At 51.1% G+C, this 16,797-nt stretch overlaps 1 protein-coding gene across 1 annotated transcript in view; it reads left to right on the plus strand.

The window, feature by feature from the left end:
- The window catches only part of BCORL1 (BCL6 corepressor like 1), a 76,524-nt gene that overhangs the window by 27,183 nt on the left and 32,544 nt on the right, over window positions 1-16,797 (plus strand). The window contains 13 exon segments of the mRNA XM_033201434.1: window positions 2,298-2,388; window positions 2,672-2,867; window positions 2,870-2,929; window positions 2,932-3,594; window positions 3,597-3,639; window positions 3,641-3,990; window positions 3,993-4,091; window positions 4,094-5,167; window positions 5,170-5,927; window positions 11,008-11,173; window positions 14,211-14,288; window positions 14,969-14,971; window positions 16,298-16,687. Coding sequence (XP_033057325.1) covers window positions 2,298-2,388; window positions 2,672-2,867; window positions 2,870-2,929; window positions 2,932-3,594; window positions 3,597-3,639; window positions 3,641-3,990; window positions 3,993-4,091; window positions 4,094-5,167; window positions 5,170-5,927; window positions 11,008-11,173; window positions 14,211-14,288; window positions 14,969-14,971; window positions 16,298-16,687 — 3,971 coding nt within the window.

Below are 16,797 nucleotides of genomic sequence, written 5' to 3' on the forward strand. Positions count from 1 at the left end.
GCTGCTTGTTTTCCCTGGAGTATTCCCCCCAAAACCATCCTGGCAATTCTAGTGGGAACACGCTTCCCCCTGGCCCAAGGCTGGGCATAGGTCTCGCTTTTGTGGTCTCTTAGGAGTTGATGTGAAAGTATGTTTTCCCTTTCCCTCAGGCCCTCCCTCCCTCCCCTTCCCGAGACCACCCTGACTGCATCTAAAGCCCTTGCCTCTCCTTACGGTCATTTCTGTTTGTCACCAACAGTCACTTCCAGCAGTGGAGCCCTCCCACTTCTGCCAGCCTAACTGCCTTTTAAAGGGAACAAGCCTTTCCCCCTCGGTTAGCCCCTTCTGGATCCCTGAAAAGATGGGGAGAGGCCCGTGGTGATCCCCCTTGCCTTTTTGCTTCTCTTGCCCCAGGTACAATTTTGGAGTCCCTGTTTCAGTGGGAGGGAGGGAGTTAGCAGCGCCCTCCCCCTTCTTGTTGGGGTTGGCTCCAGCACCCTGACTGCCCTTTGGCTAGGGTGACTGGGGAGGCGGGAGCTGGCTTCTGCAGGGCTGTCTTCAGGAGCTTGGGGTGAGGCTCTAAAGAAGGGAGGCAAAAATTAGCCAGGCGTGGTGGCGCATGCCTATAATTCTGGCTACGCAGGAGGCTGAGGCAGGAGAATTGCCTGATCCCAGGAGGCGGAGGTTGCAGTGAGCCGAGATCGAGATTGCACCACTGCACTCCAGCTGGGCGACAGAGCGAGATTCAATCTCAAAAAAAAAAAAAAAAAAGGAGAGAAAGAAGGGAGGTGATTTCAGGCACAGTGTATTTCCCCAGGGGCACACAGAGCAGTCCTATGCCTTGCCCACCCAGGAAACGCACTGCAGCATCTATGTTGGGGTTTTCTTTAACCTCAACCTCCTCCTTGGCCACTCCCACCCACAGCTCCAAGGGCAGGGGGCAATAGTTTTTTTCTGTTGTTGTTGTTGTTTTGAGACAGGGTCTCACTGTGTCGCCCAGGCTGAAGTGCAGTGGTGGGATCTTGGCTCACTGCAACCTCTGCCTCCCAGACTCAAGCGATTCTCCTGCCTCAGCCTCCCAAGTAGCTGGGATTACAGGTGCCTGCCACCACACCCAGCTAATGTTTGTATTTTTTAGTAGAGTTGAGGTTTTACCATGTTGCCAGGCTGATATGGAACTCCTGACCTCAGGTGATGTACCCACCTTGGTTGGCCTCCCAAAGTGCTGGGATTATAGGTGTGAGCCACCATGCCTGGACCAATAGTTCTTGCTGTACTTAAAATACCAGACTTTCGGTGGGTAACTTCACCTTCCAGTCTAATACCACCCCCTCCTTTTTTTTTTTTTTTGTTCAGGATGTACCGTTTTCTATGATGCTTACCTGAAATTGGAGAAGACTTTTTGAGCAGGGGGAGATGCAGTTGAGTTTTCCTCCTTTGGGACCCAACTGTCTGGCCTTGAGTCTTTTTTCTCTGGGGCATATGAACCTGAATTTGGGGTCTGAGGCCTTTCGGACGGGAGAGAACAAAGTGATGCTGGGAGACTGATGGGGGGATGGGGGGGCACTGGCCGGAGATAGGATGTAGGCAAAGATAGAAGGAGGGGGTAGAAGGGAGGATGTTGCCTAGAACTCTAGAAAAGGGGGCAGTGTCTCCTGGAGGGAAAAAAGTAGTATTCTTAAAATAATGCCTCTCAGCACCCAGTGACCTGGTGGCCTCCAAGTGGTATTATTACCAGTGCTAATAAACGTGTCTCTGCTCTAGGCAAGCCAGGAGGTGAATAGGTGATGATTCAGATTTAGACCTGAAAACACAACAGGGGTTTATTTGTTTTAGAAGAAGATTACTCATATGACACTTTTAACCAGCTGCCCTTAGAGACTTAAAATAAGATTGTATTTAAAAGAAAAAAGGGTTTTGCATACCTTTTGAGGCATTCAGTGGTTCTCATGTCTCTCCCCTTTGAGCAATGCCCTGTACATCCTGGGTGGTCATTTTGGCAGGTAAGCTACAAGGAAAAGGTAAAAGTGCTAGGGTGTCCACACTCCTGGCAAGAGCCCTAGAAAACAGGGTAAACAGTCCAAAGAAGGGAGTCTAGTCAGACTGGGCTCTGGCAGGGACTTCCAACGCTAGGTGTGGAGCCTCCACTTTGTAACCAAGAACCCCAGTTCCTTGTAACCTCCTCACAATCTCACCTTACAGGAAGTGAGACAGGAAGGTTTTATGGGGACCCAGGAAGGCAAGAGGCATTCTGGGGAAGGTGGTGGTGGCTCTAATCCGGGCTCATGTCCCTTCTCTGGTTGTATCTTCCATGCTAGAAGAGCACCTCTTTCTGATGAGGAGTCAACGACAGGCGACTGCCAGCACTTTGGATCTCAGGAGTTTTGTGTCAGCAGCAGTTTTTCCAAGGTAAGAGGCTTTATGGAGCCATGTGCTGTCCACCAAAGGATGGAGCTGAGCTGCCCAGAAGGTGTGTCCAGCCTGCCATCCCAAGAAGTAGGCAGAAAGGGACAGGGTCTCTCCCAGGAGTTGGTGTTGGTGGGACACAAATTGGCTGGCTGCCATCTGCGTCTTCCGAGACCTGGTTGGTTGAGTTGCAGAGAAGACCAGCAGTTGCCTCTCAGGGCTCTCAGAACACTTGCACCATCTTCAGCGAGCTGGCTGAAATGTGCATGCTATCCTGTCGTTGCAGGTGGAGCTCACGGCAGTTGGAAGTGGCAGCAATGCCCGGGGGGCAGACCCAGATGGCAGTGCTACAGAAAAACTTGGGCACAAGTCAGAAGACAAGCCTGACGATCCCCAGCCAAAAATGGACTATGCTGGGAATGTGGCAGAGGCCGAGGGCCTCTTGGTGCCCCTGAGCAGCCCAGGAGACGGGCTCAAGCTTCCTCATCTGACAGCGCCGAGGCCAGCAACAGCAGGGCCGACTGCTCCTGGACTCCACTCAACACCCAATGAGCAAACAGGTTGACTGCTCGCCTGCTGGAGTAAAGGCTTTGGACTCTCGGCAAGGTGTTGGAGAGAAGAATACTTTCATTTTGGCAACTCTGGGAACCGGAGTCCCTGTGGAGGGGACCCTGCCTCTGGTTACCACTAACTTTAGCCCTCTGCCAGCCCCTATCTGTCCCCCTGCTCCCGGTTCAGCCTCTGTCCCCCCCTCTGTTCCAGATGCATTCCAGGTTCCCCTCTCCGTCCCTGCCCCAGTCCCCCATTCAGGGCTTGTTCCAGTCCAAGTTGCCACTTCAGTTCCAGCTCCTTCCCCTCCCTTAGCACCTGTCCCGGCTCTGGCTCCGGCGCCACCGTCGGTGCCCACGCTCATCTCTGACTCGAACCCCCTTTCCGTTTCGGCCTCGGTCTTGGTGCCTGTGCCAGCTTCTGCTCCCCCTTCGGGCCCGGTTCCCCTGTCTGCTTCAGCTCCTGCCCCGCTTTCAGTCCCAGTTTCAGCTCCTCCCTTGGCTCTCATCCAGGCTCCTGTGCCCCCTTCAGCTCCGACCTTGGTTCTCGCTCCCGTCCCCACTCCGGTTCTGGCTCCCATGCCAGCATCCACACCTCCAGCGGCCCCTGCCCCTCCGTCTGTGCCCATGCCCACTCCAACCCCGTCTTCCGGCCCGCCTTCTACCCCACCCTCATCCCCGCCTTTGCTCCTACGCCGGTGCCTGCACACCCCAGCCCCCATCTTTACTCCAGCCCCCACACCCATGCCTGCTGCCACGCCAGCTGCCATTCCCACCTCTGCACCCATCCCGGCCTCCTTCAGTTTGAGTCGAGTGTGCTTTCCTGCAGCTCAGGCACCAGCTATGCAAAAAGTCCCCCTGTCCTTTCAGCCAGGGACAGTGCTGACCCCGAGCCAGCCGCTGGTATATATCCCACCTCCAAGCTGTGGGCAGCCGCTCAGTGTGGCCACACTGCCAACCACTCTAGGGGTCTCCTCCACTCTTACGCTCCCTGTCCTGCCATCCTACCTGCAGGACAGGTGTCTCCCAGGCGTGCTAGCCTCCCCAGAGCTCCGTTCTTACCGTACGCATTTTCTGTGGCCCGGCCTCTGACTTCGGATTCCAAGCTGGTGTCTCTGGAGGTGAATAGGCTCCCTTGCACTTCCCCATCCGGTAGCACCACAACCAGCCTGCACCCGACGGGGTCCCTGGGCCTTTGGCAGATACCTCCCTCGTCACTGCTTCTGCCAAGGTGCTTCCAACTCCACAGCCTCTGCTACCAGCCCCCAGTGGGAGCTCAGCCCCACCACACCCCTCCAAGATGCCCACTGGCACCGAGCAGCAAACAGAAGGGACCTCCGTTACCTTCTCTCCTCTTAAGTCACCGCCACAGCTGGAACGAGAGATGGCCTCTCCACCTGAGTGCAGCGAGATGCCCCTTGATCTGTCCTCCAAGTCCAACCGCCAGAAGCTTCCATTGCCGAACCAGCGCAAGACACCCCCCATGCCTGTGTTGACTCCCGTGCACACCAGCAGCAAGGCCCTCCTCTCCACAGTCCTGTCTAGGTCTCAGCGCACGACCCAGGCTGCCGGCAGCAACGTCACCTCCTGCCTGGGCTCCACTTCCTCACCCTTTGTCATATTTCCTGAGATCGTGAGGAATGGGGACCCGAGCACCTGGGTGAAGAACTCAACCGCGCTGATTAGCACCATTCCTGGCACCTACGTGGGAGTGGCCAACCCAGTGCCTGCATCCCTGCTGCTGAACAAAGACCCCAACCTTGGCCTCAACCGTGACCCCCGCCATCTCCCCAAGCAGGAGCCCATCTCCATCATTGATCAAGGAGAGCCGAAGGGCGCTGGTGCCACGTGTGGCAAAAAGGGCAGCCAGGCTGGTACTGAGGGACAGCCAAGCACAGTGAAACGATACACCCCAGCCCGCATTGCCCCTGGGCTGCCAGGGTGCCAAACCAAGGAACTCTCTTTGTGGAAACCCACGGGGCCGGCAAATATTTATCCCCGGTGTTCAGTCAATGGGAAACCTACCAGCACCCAGGTCCTGCCTGTTGGCTGGTCCCCGTACCACCAGGCGTCTCTGCTTTCCATTGGCATTTCCAGTGCTGGGCAGCTGACCCCCAGTCAGGGGGCGCCCATCAGGCCCACCAGTGTTGTTTCGGAGTTTTCTGGTGTGCCATCTCTCAGCTCCAGCGAAGCCGTGCACGGACTTCCCGAGGGGCAGCCACGGCCTGGGGCACCTTTGTTCCAGAGCAGGACACTGCTACAAAGAACAAAACTTGCCGGATTGCTGCCAAGCCTTACGAAGAACAAGTCAATCCTGTCCTCTTGACCCTCAGCCCTCAGACCGGGACCCTGGCACTGTCTGTTCAGCCTAGCGGTGGGGACATTCGAATGAATCAGGGGTCTGAGGAATCAGAGAGCCACCTCTGCTCTGACAGCACTCCTAAGATGGAAGGCCCCCAGGGGGCTTGTGGCCTGAAGCTGGCAGGAGACACGAAGCCTAAGAACCAAGTGCTGGCCACCTACATGTCCCATGAGCTGGTCCTGGCCACCCCCCAGAACCTGCCTAAGATGCCTGAGCTGCCTTTGCTACCTCACGACAGCCACCCCAAGGAACTTATCTTGGACGTAGTTCCGAGCAGCAGGAGGGGCTCCAGCACCGAGCGCCCACAGCTTGGAAGCCAGGTGGATCTGGGGCGAGTGAAAATGGAGAAGGTGGATGGTGATGTGGTCTTCAATTTAGCCACCTGCTTCCGGGCTGATGGCCTCCCAGCGGCTCCCCAAAGGGGCCAAGCTGAAGTTCGGGGTAAGGCCGGGCAGGCTCGAGTGAAACAAGAAAGTGTAGGGGTCTTTGCTTGCAAGAACAAGTGGCAGCCAGATGATGTGACGGAATCTCTGCCGCCCAAGAAGATAAAGTGCGGCAAAGAGAAGGACGGCGAAGAGCAGCAGCTGCAGCCCCAAGCCAAGGCCATGGTCCGGAGTTCCCACAGACCCAAGGTGAGTGCCGAGCTAAGGTCCAGGGTGGGGCCGAGACACTGCTGGTCTACTTCGTGCTGTGGATGGCAACCTCCTGTGACCCCTACCCTGTGACACAGTGCTGCTGGGCAGCTCTGTGAACTGAATGGATTGGAAGGCTTTTGTAAAAAGGAATAATGACCTGCTGTCCCCTCCCTAGGTCACATTTTCCATATACGGTGTCTCAGCATGGGGAGAGGCTGGCTTGTAGTTTGTAGGATGTGGGAAATGATTCCGTCCTGGGGTAGGGAAGCCATTGTCCCAGATGAGGTCGGAAAGCGGAAGAAGGTATTGGTGAGGGAAATCAATGAATACAGGCTCTTCCTTGAATAACCATTCTTCCTTTTCCTATACTGAGAGAACACTGGCCTTGAGAACTTCGGGATGGGGAGAGCAGGGGCCTCTGACGGGGTTGTTCCTTGCACCGCTGGTGGGGGGCCTGCTTGGGATTTGCTGGGAGCCTTGTGGGGTCAGAGCCAATTTGATGTCTGTGCTAATCCATCAGTTTCCTACCCGCTCAAATGCTTGAGGCAGCAGATTTGGGTTTTGGCCCATTGGGGATTGGATGGGCAAGGAAGGTTGGGTGTCTGGGTGTTGGTCTTAACAGGCTATGGATGGTGGCAGAGTTCTAGGCAAAAAGGTGGGCCAGGAACACTTGATGAGAATCCCCTGGTCCCCCGGAAGGGACCAGAGGCCACTGGTGATCCAAGGAGAATCTTGAAACATTTGAGGATAGGGTTTATTGAAAATCTAGAACAGCTTGAAGTTCTGTTAGCAAGCTCTCAAGTTGGATGTTGATGTACACTAAGGGACAAATTTCTGGCTAGAGCGCTGTGAATTTGTCTGTGGCAAAAGTTTATGGTCTTTTCTGGACCATAGACCATTTCGAAAAGCTAATGAGAGCTATGGACCCTGTCCCCAGAAACGTGACCTCAGAATTTTGCCAATAATTTCAGGGGGTTCATGGACCTGACCTCTGCCCCATTGCCCAAAGCCCACCCAGGGACTCCAGGTTAAGAACCCCTGGGATAGGTGTTTGGGTGGCTTTTAACTCACAAACCTCACAACCACCCTGGTATGTCAGAGACACATGAAGTAGGAACGTGGGTCATGACGCAGTAGAGCATATAACATTTGGCAGTAACTGCCATCTGCACTCGGTGGTAATAAGAATAATAATTCATGTCGTTAGAGTTGTATTTCTACATATGTTATCTAATCCTTACAGTAACCCTATGAGGTGAATGCTACACCAATCTACAGGTGAGAAAATAAATGAAACAGAGGCTCAGAGAGGATACACTACCCAGTTACACAGCTACTAAATGGCAGAACTAGAACTCAGACTCTGGTCTCTGGTTCAAAGTCCATGTTCTTCTTCAGCCAGCTATACCATATTATCTTCTACTCTGTTTCTTTTTTTTTTTTTTTTTTTTTTTTGAGTCAGGGTCTTGCTCTGTCACCCAGGCTGGAGTGCAGTGGCTCGATGACAGCTCATCGCAGCCTTCACCTTCTGGGCTTAAGCAGTCTCCCACTTCAGCCTCCCAAGTAGCTGGGACCACAGGTGTGTACCACTATACCTGGCTAATTATTTTTTGTAGAAACGAGGTCTCACTATGTTAGCCAAGCTAGTCTCGAACTCCTGGGCTGAAGCGATCCTCCTGCTTCAGTCTCCCAAAGTGCCAGGATTACAGGTGTGAGCCACTGCACCTATCTTCTACTCTCTGCCCATGGAACTGTTTCACTGAATGTTTTGCAATTTTTGTTGCATGGCTACTGTATGCCAGTCCTTCCCAGGCAATGGGAATACATCATCAGGAGGGTGGTATCATAGATTGATGAGGAGTATGCTCCCTGGAGCCAGACATAGAGCCTGGGTTTGAATTTTGGCCCCACCTCTTCCTAGCTGTGTGCTATTAGTCAAGCTACTTAATCTCTATGGCCTTCAGTGTCTTAATCTATACACAAGACAATAATAGTACCTACTCATAGAGTTGTTGTGAGATTAAATGAGATGATGATATAAAATGTCCACAATAGGCAAATCCATGGAGACAGAAAGTAGACTAGTGGTTGCCTAGGGCTGGGGAGGATGGAAGAATTGGGGAGTGATTGTTTAATGGGTATTGGGTTTCTATTCAGGGTGATGAAAAAGTTCTGGAGCTAGATAAGTAGGGATGGTTCATAGCTCTATGACTATACTAAAAACAATTGAATTTTACACTTAAGTGAATTGCATGGTATGTCTCAATAAATTATATCTCAGTAAAGCTGTCATTTTAAAAACGATTAAAGAATGCAATATACATAAGTGTGTAGAGTAGTACCTGGCACATAGTAGGTGTTCAGTTAGCGTTAGTGGTTGCTGTTATTGTTAGGATTACAAACAAAATAGATGTGGCCCCGCCTCTCATGAAGCTTATGTCTTACAGATGACTGAGTGACAGGTGGGCACTGCTCCATCCTATATTAGATGAACAGTTCAGTGGGCCCACTGTCAAATGCAGAGGGCAGAGAATAAAATTACAAGATCAGGCGCCTGGAAGCAGCTCTTCACAACTGCCTGTAAGGATTTAGTAAATGTCTATTTTTTGGAAGTGCAAATCACTTCATTCTTTTTTACATGCCACCTTCCTGAGAAGGAAACTGTTGATCAGCAAACTAAGATCAGGGGTTTGTTTGAAACAGCCCCTTTCAGGGCTTGGCCAAGAATGAAAATAGTCTCCTGTTGCCAATACCACCTGCCCAAGTCCTCTCGGGATCCTAAAGGGCCTTCTGCATCACCAGCAGAGAGAAAGTTCTGCTTCATTTGGTGTTGGATGTATTTTATTGTCTTCTCATTCCTTGGAAAATTCTTTGGAAACTATTTCAAAACTCTGTTAACCAGAACATTTGTCTCACACAGTCTCCCCATCCTCCCAACTTCATGCATAAGTTGGAGTGTGCAAAATATTTTTATTCCTGACCTCAGGTGATCTGCTCGCCTCAGCTTCCGAGGTGCTGGGATTGCAGGCTTGAACCACCACACCCTGCTAGATGTTCTGTTTTACTTGTTTTTGTGTCTTAGGAAGTAAAAGTTAATGATCTGTATTTGAAAGAGCCAGCTAAGAATGATATTCAGAAATAAATAGGACATGTTCAAATGTATGTGCATTTGACTTTATTCCCCCTGACTTAAAATAGTTTTTCTCCAGCCATACTTGAAGGTCAGTTTTTAAGCAGCAGTTCCCCATCTTCCTCTTTGCAACCAATGCTTTCTTCCTCCTAACACTTTGGTTTGTAGGAACTGGCAGCGAGCCAAGGGGGAAACTGAACTTGAATTTTTAGTTCAGGCCTCTGCTGAAAATAAGAAGCAGGAGGAGTTCATGGGATAGGAGGAGTCCTGGAATTTGATGGGTAGCAGTGATTCCCTGTCCCTAGAGAATTAGGAGGCCCCAGCCCCCGAAAATGTTCCATCAGTAAGGTATGTGCCATCCCCTTAGCTGGAGGTACACCACGATAACCTTCTAGCAGGCGAGGCATGGGTCAGCTTAGGGAAAAAACAACTCAAGCAAGTTTAACCCTTCCTTTCCTCCTCAGACCTGCTTTTATTGTTCCAACGCTTTGCTTATTCTGCACTCCCTGCATACTAGAATACTGGAAATCCCTACATTGCCCTATTTCTTGTTTAGTGGCACAGAGAGACCTCAAAGCTCATGAGAATACATGACTGTTAGGCTGAGAGTATCCTTGCAGTGTGTGAGCACAGCCATTGTGCCTCTTAGATGTGCCAGGCAGTGGGCGTGGGAGAAGCTGAGCTGAAGCAGCCGAGGAAGTGATTCGGCGAAGATAGGTAGTGAGAGCTGATGCCCAGATGCCTGGGCTGGGGGCCAGGAGCCTTGGGTCCCAGTCCCAGTCCTGGGTCTTTCTCACTGCAAGCACAAATGTGCTAACTTGCGGGTTGGCCTGGTAAGTGGCAGTCCCTGAGCCAGTGGACACATGGGGTTGTGTGTTACCCTGGACAAGTCATTCAACCCTTTGTCTTGGAGCCTCCGTTTTCTTATCTGGTCAGTGGGGATAATATTAGCTTCTCCTCCCAGGGTTGTGGGGAGGATAAAATCCAATAATAGCCGGGCGCGGTGGCTCAAGCCTGTAATCCCAGCACTTTGGGAGGCCGAGGCGGGCGGATCACGAGGTCAGGAGATCGAGACCATCCTGGCTAACATGGTGAAACCCCGTCTCTACTAAAAAAATACAAAAAACTAGCCAGGTGAGGTGGTGGGCGCCTGTAGTCCCAGCTACTTGGGAGGCTGAGGCAGGAGAATGGCGTGAACCCAGGAGGCGGAGCTTGCAGTGAGCTGAGATCCGGCCACTGCACTCCAGCCTGGGCGACAGAGCGAGACTCCATCTCAAAAAAAAAAAAAAAAAAATCCAATAATAGAGATGAGAGCATTTTGACAAGTGAAAGTGCTGCAGAGTATAAAGTGGCATTATGAATAATGCCTGGGCCTTTTCACTGGGTTTATAAATATGAGGATATTGAATTGCTCTGGTGTCATGTTTTTCTTTTGCCTTAGTTGAATCTATTTTCTGGTATTAATTTACACGTGAAAAGAGACAATTTTTCTTGAGTTGGCCTGTACTGAGAATTATTTTCAGTTGTTGGTGCAATACCATTCACAGTGAAGTTATTTGAACAATGTAGTCTCCCAACTTGCAGAAGAGGCATTTTGTTTAATGCCGGTCTCTCCATTGGTGTTTGGGTACAGAGAGTATGGGGCCTGACTTTGCACCTTTTAAAATGACTTTGGGTGTTTATTCACTGGCTTGTGAACGCAGACTTTGTAGACCTCTTTAAAGTGATGGGGTGTGGATGCCTACGGGGATTAGCTGGGGCCCTGGACTCAGTCCAAAAGAACCCCCGTCGCCCACTGTGGAAGGCAGCACACAGCCCCTTGCCCCTGGTCCCCCACTCTGGGCAGCTCATGCCTCTAGGTCAGAAACAGGACACACAGCTCAACCTCGGGAGAGCTTTCTTAAGAAGCGAAACTGATCTCAGACCTGACCCTCTACCTCTCCACAGTGCCGGAAGCTGCCCAGTGACCCCCAGGAATCCACCAAGAAAAGCCCCAGGGGGGCTTCAGATTCAGGAAAAGAGCACAATGGAGTCAGGGGAAAGCACAAGCACCGGAAGCCGACAAAGCCGGAGTCCCAGTCTCCAGGAAAACGAGCTGACGGCCACGAGGAAGGTAGGCCCCAAGGCCCTGGCCCTCTGGGCTGGGCTGCAGAGGGATCCCCAGGGCATGGTGGTGAGGGCAGAGGGGCTCAGGCGCTGACTCCTTCACTCTGGAAAAGTGAGACTTCTTCAGTGTGGAAAGAAGATATGATTGACCCCTCTGAAGTCTAAGGTGAGCGAGCAAGGATCGGGGCCCCTTCTGCTCCCCCTGGGCGCTAGAATAAGGCTGAAGGAAGTGGTTTTCAGACACAAACACCAGGCCCACAACACAGTAGCCGACCCATTTCCCCGCGATGGGTCTAGGCTCAAAGAAACAAGTTTAAGGAGAATTTAGACAAAAACCACAGAATGGGGGTTCATTATGCTGTCTTCTTTGGGTATACTGGAAAACTGCCATTCTGAAAAGATGAAAATCAATAGTTAGCTAGTTAGCTAGGAGAGTTTAGAGAAATCTTAAACGTTTATTGTCACTTAGGGACACACAGAATGTTTGGGATGAAGGGGCTGGTATGTATCTCTAACCTGTCCGTTTTGCCACTAATAGTTTCTGGGCACCCTTATCAGGGAGAGAATCCCCAGCATTCCTGAGCATAGGAGTCCAGGTTCATGGTCTTGCCCATCTGACATGACTATGACCTCCCTCTTCTGGTCTATTTTGTTTTGTTTTGTTTTGTTTTTTGTTTTGTTTTTTTGTTTTGAGACAGAGTCTCGCTTTGTTTCCCAGGCTAGAGGGAGTTCAGTGGCACAATCTCGGCTCACTGCAGCCTCAACCTCCTGAGCTCAAGTGATCCTCCCACCTCAGCCTCCTGAGTAGCTGGGACCACAGGCATGTGCTAGCTACTCACAAACATCTGGCTGATGTTTGTAGTTTTTGAAGAGATGGGGTTTCACCACGTTTCCCAGGCTGGTCTTGAACTCCTGGGCTCAAGCTATGTCCCTGCCTCAGCCTCCCAAAGTGTTGGATTACAGCGTCAGCCACCGCATCCGGCATGATCTGTTCTTAGCCGTTTTTCTCTATTCACTGTCTCCTTGTTCCCATCTTCCCACCTCACTCAATCCTCCAAGATTCACTGAGGTTGCCCTCCTCTGTGACCTGCTCCAGCTCAGTTAGAACTTTTTCTTTTTTTTTTTTTTTTGAGATGGAGTCTCACTCTGTCACCCAGGCTGGAGTGCAGTAGCGCAATCTCGGCTCACTGCAAACTCTGCATCCTGGGTTCAAGTGATTCTCCTTCCTTAGCCTCCCGAGTATCTGGGACTACATGTAGGTGAGTGCCACCATGCCCGGCGAATTTTTGTATTTTTAGTAGAGGCAGGGTTTCACCATGTTGGTCGTGCTGGTCTTGATCTCCTGACCTCAGGTGATCCACCCATCTCGGCCTCCCAAAGTGCTGGGATTACAGGCATGAGCTACCATGCCCAGCAGAACTTTGTTGAGGTGCAGCAACCTCAGAGTCTAAGGGCAGTGGGGCCTCCTACTTTCCTACTTTCTGGCACACCATCAAATTGATACTGTGCACTGCCTTTTCTGGTATCAGCAAAAGTGACCAACTCCCAGTTTTTTTTTTTTGTTTTGTTTTTGTTTTTTTTGTTTTTTTTGTTTTGAGACAGAGTCTCGCTTTGTTTCCCAGGCTAGAGGGAGTTCAGTGGCACAATCTCGGCTCACTGCAGCCTCAACCTCCTGAGCTCAAGTGATCCTCCCACCTCAGCCTCCTGAGTAGCTGGGACCACAGGCATGTGCTAGCTACTCACAAACATCTGGCTGATGTTTGTAGTTTTTGAAGAGATGGGGTTTCACCACGTTTCCCAGCTGGTCTTGAACTCCTGGGCTCAAGCTATGTCCCTGCCTCAGCCTCCCAAAGTGTTGGATTACAGCGTCAGCCACCGCATCCGGCATGATCTGTTCTTAGCCGTTTTTCTCTATTCACTGTCTCCTTGTTCCCATCTTCCCACCTCACTCAATCCTCCAAGATTCACTGAGGTTGCCCTCCTCTGTGACCTGCTCCAGCTCAGTTAGAACTTTTTCTTTTTTTTTTTTTTTTTTGAGATGGAGTCTCACTCTGTCACCCAGGCTGGAGTGCAGTAGCGCAATCTCGGCTCACTGCAAACTCTGCATCCTGGGTTCAAGTGATTCTCCTTCCTAGCCTCCCGAGTATCTGGGACTACATGTAGGTGAGTGCCACCATGCCCGGCGAATTTTTGTATTTTTAGTAGAGGCAGGGTTTCACCATGTTGGTCGTGCTGGTCTTGATCTCCTGACCTCAGGTGATCCACCCATCTCGGCCTCCCAAAGTGCTGGGATTACAGGCATGAGCTACCATGCCCAGCAAACTTTGTTGAGGTGCAGCAACCTCAGAGTCCTAAGGGCAGTGGGGCCTCCTACTTTCCTACTTTCTGGCACACCATCAAATTGATACTGTGCACTGCCTTTTCTGGTATCAGCAAAAGTGACCAAACTCCCAGTTTTTTTTTTTTGTTTTTGTTTTTGTTTTTTTTGAGACGGAGTCTCGCTCTGTCGCCCAGGCTGGAGTGCAGTGGCCGGATCTCAACTCACTGCAAGCTCCGCCTCCCAGGTTTACCCCATTCTCCTGCCTCAGCCTCCCTGCAAGCTCCGCCTCCCAGGCTTATGCCATTCTCCTGCCTCAGCCTCCCGAGTAACTGGGACTACAGGCGCCCGCCACCTTGCCCGGCTAGTTTTTTGTATTTTTTTTAGTAGAGACGGGGTTTCACCGTGTTAGCCAGGATGGTCTCGATCTGCTGACCTCGTGATCCGCCCGTCTCGGCCTCCCAAAGTGCTGAGATTACAGGCTTGAGCCACCGTGCCCGGCCCAAACTCCCAGTTTTTAAAAACCACCTGGAAACATGCATTGTCTACAAGAGACACATATGTGATGGTCATGTAAGGGGACCAAATAAATGTAACCCAGAGTAACCACAGGGTAAACACAAACTCTTTCTCAATCTTTCCCCTGAGCCTTATAGGTGGCTTTCTGGTCTTTAGGCTTTGATTGTAACATTGCTGCCTTCTGTCTCCAAACCACACATCACTCCAGGTTCCTTGGAAAAGAAAGCAAAGAGCAGTTTCCGTGACTTTATTCCTGTGGTTCTGAGCACCCGCACGCGCGCAGTCAGTCTGGTGAGTGAGACTAAGGTGATGACCCCTCTAGGCACCTTCTGTGAAAAGAGAGATGGAAATCTGGTTGAGCAGTTTTACCATGGACCCAGGTGTCGAGTTGGGAATTTGATTCGCTGTGCCACAATGCCCAGCTCCGTGCAGAGATAAGAGAGCCCTGGGTGGGGGCAGGGGACAAATAGTCCTCAAATATTGCCCACTGTTTGAGGACTATTTGTTCAACTTTTCAGAGCAGGAATTTGACATCTCTTGTTGGGAGCTGATGGTGGAAAGAGGTAAGGCCTGTGCCACTCAGGAAAGCCTGTTCAACTCCAAGCTTTGGCACCTCGTCATTACTGGGGCCAATCTCAGGCACAGACTTTTAACTTTTGACCTTGGTCTTAATGCCCTGTGTGACAGGCATCCTCAAAATTGGAAAAGTCATTGAATTGTCAGGGCTGGCAGAATCACATTTGGCTCCCTGAATTTGTATTGGTCAACCTCCAGGGACTAAAAGAAGCTAGCCCTTTCTAGCCACCACTACCTTCTGCTAGCCTCCACACTGGTATCCAGGGCTGGAGATGGTTGCCCGGTTCACCCAATTTCCATGCAAATTGGATAGAATGGAGAAGCAAGGTATAGTGTAAACTCAGTTATCTGACATTCTATTAACTAGCACCTTAGCACATGGCAAGTGAGGTGGTAATTGGGGCTCATAATGATGGCCTGGAGGCCTTGCAAAATCCTGAAGTGTCCTCTGAATTATCAAAGAGCGATTACATTACAGCCAGTTCCATTTTAGTGTTAAACACATTGTACTGTTTTTGATTCTTTGGAAATTGGTGATTCCTTTGTGATCTCTATGATGATTCTGTATTAACCAGAATATTAGATTAACCAGAACACTTTGTTTTGCCTGGCCTATATAACGGAAAGTGTGCTGTTATTTGCTGTCTTTTAGCAGTCTGACTAACTTGAAGCTTTGGTCAAGGGCTACTTACTCTATTTACCTCAAACCATTTCTTTTCTTCTGCTGACCTTGCTTGGGTCTGGGGACTGTTGAGTTAATAGCTGGGCCTTGGGAGAAAGATGGTGGTATCTCACAGCTGCTTCCGAGGAGGAAGGTGTCAAATCTCTTGTAGTGTGAAACCAGGCCAATTTAGGATGTACTTTTGTTGTTAGCAGAGTTGAAGGAAAGAGTGGAGAGAGAAAATGGCCTCTTGGCAAGGTGGCTGAGGAAGGCAGGAAAGGTATCATCCATCCTGGGGTGGTGGAGGAGGAGGGGGAAGCGCTGCCCAGCAGTGAGGAACAGCTACAACCCGGTGGAGGGAGGCGCCTGGGAGGAAGCTCCACCCCTGAACTCTTGGCAAGTCAGGAGGAGGTGGGGTCAATTTAAGGGAAGTGGGCGTGCCTGGGTGCATTTGGGCGTGACCCAACCAGACTCTCACAGATCACAGGAAAGGGACTCCTTGCTTTGCTTTTCTTGAGACTCTTCTCTTGTGATGATTCTGCTTGGCCTAGGTGGCTCTGTCCCCAAGATTGGCGGTGCCACAAAAGGAGTATGTCCTCCCTTGCCCTGTCTGAGACCCCAATTGCCCTCTCCTAGCCCCTGATTTCCCAGGGACCCGTGGCCCTCTCCTGCCCTTCACAAAATACTTGGCACCTTATAAGAGCTAAGCAAGCGTTTTGGGTGTGAATTCAGGTAACACTGTAACGTGGATGAGTAAAGGTATGTTTTTTAATACTTGATGTTGTCTGGTATATTGGACTCTGTAAAGCACATATGCGTGAAAGATCTTATTTGAGCCTCAAAACAGCCCTGTGAGGTCAGTAAGGGGAGAACAGTATCCCCATTTTATAGATGAGGAGACTGCACTGAAGGAACTTTCCCGAAGGGTACAGCTTATTACTGGCAGAGCCTGAACTTGAACCCAGACCTTCAAACTCCTAGTCCAGGGCATTCACTTCGACACCATGCTTTGTCCTTTGAAGAAGTACCTGACCATCCTCTGTACATCCCGTCCACAGGAAGCATCTGTAGCTCCTTTGCTGGCATGGCAGACAGTGACATGGGAAGCCAGGAAGTCTTCCCCACAGAAGAAGAAGAAGAGGTAACTCCCACCCCAGCTAAGCGTCGAAAGGTGAGAAAGACCCAACGGGACACCCAGTATCGCAGCCATCATGCCCAGGACAAGTCTCTGCTGAGCCAGGGTCGAAGGCACCTGTGGCGAGCCCGAGAAATGCCCTGGAGGACAGAGGCTGCCCGGCAAATGTGGGACACCAATGAGGAGGAGGAGGAAGAGGAGGAGGAGGGCCTGCTGAAGAGGAAGAAACGAAGACGGCAGAAGAGCCGAAAATATCAGACTGGGGAGTACCTGACGGAGCAAGAAGATGAGCAGCGGCGGAAAGGGAGAGCAGGTAAGGCTGGCCAGGGGCTCTGCTGTCGCCGCAGCCTGTTTGGCTTCTGGGAACCCTCGGGCATCTCTACGCCAGCCAAAGGCTTCGGGACCCAGAGAAACCCGGTGCTA

The sequence above is a fragment of the Trachypithecus francoisi genome, unplaced genomic scaffold (assembly GCF_009764315.1).
Source record: "Trachypithecus francoisi isolate TF-2019V2 unplaced genomic scaffold, Tfra_2.0 Lachesis_group6, whole genome shotgun sequence".
NCBI classification, from domain to species: domain Eukaryota; kingdom Metazoa; phylum Chordata; class Mammalia; order Primates; family Cercopithecidae; genus Trachypithecus; species Trachypithecus francoisi.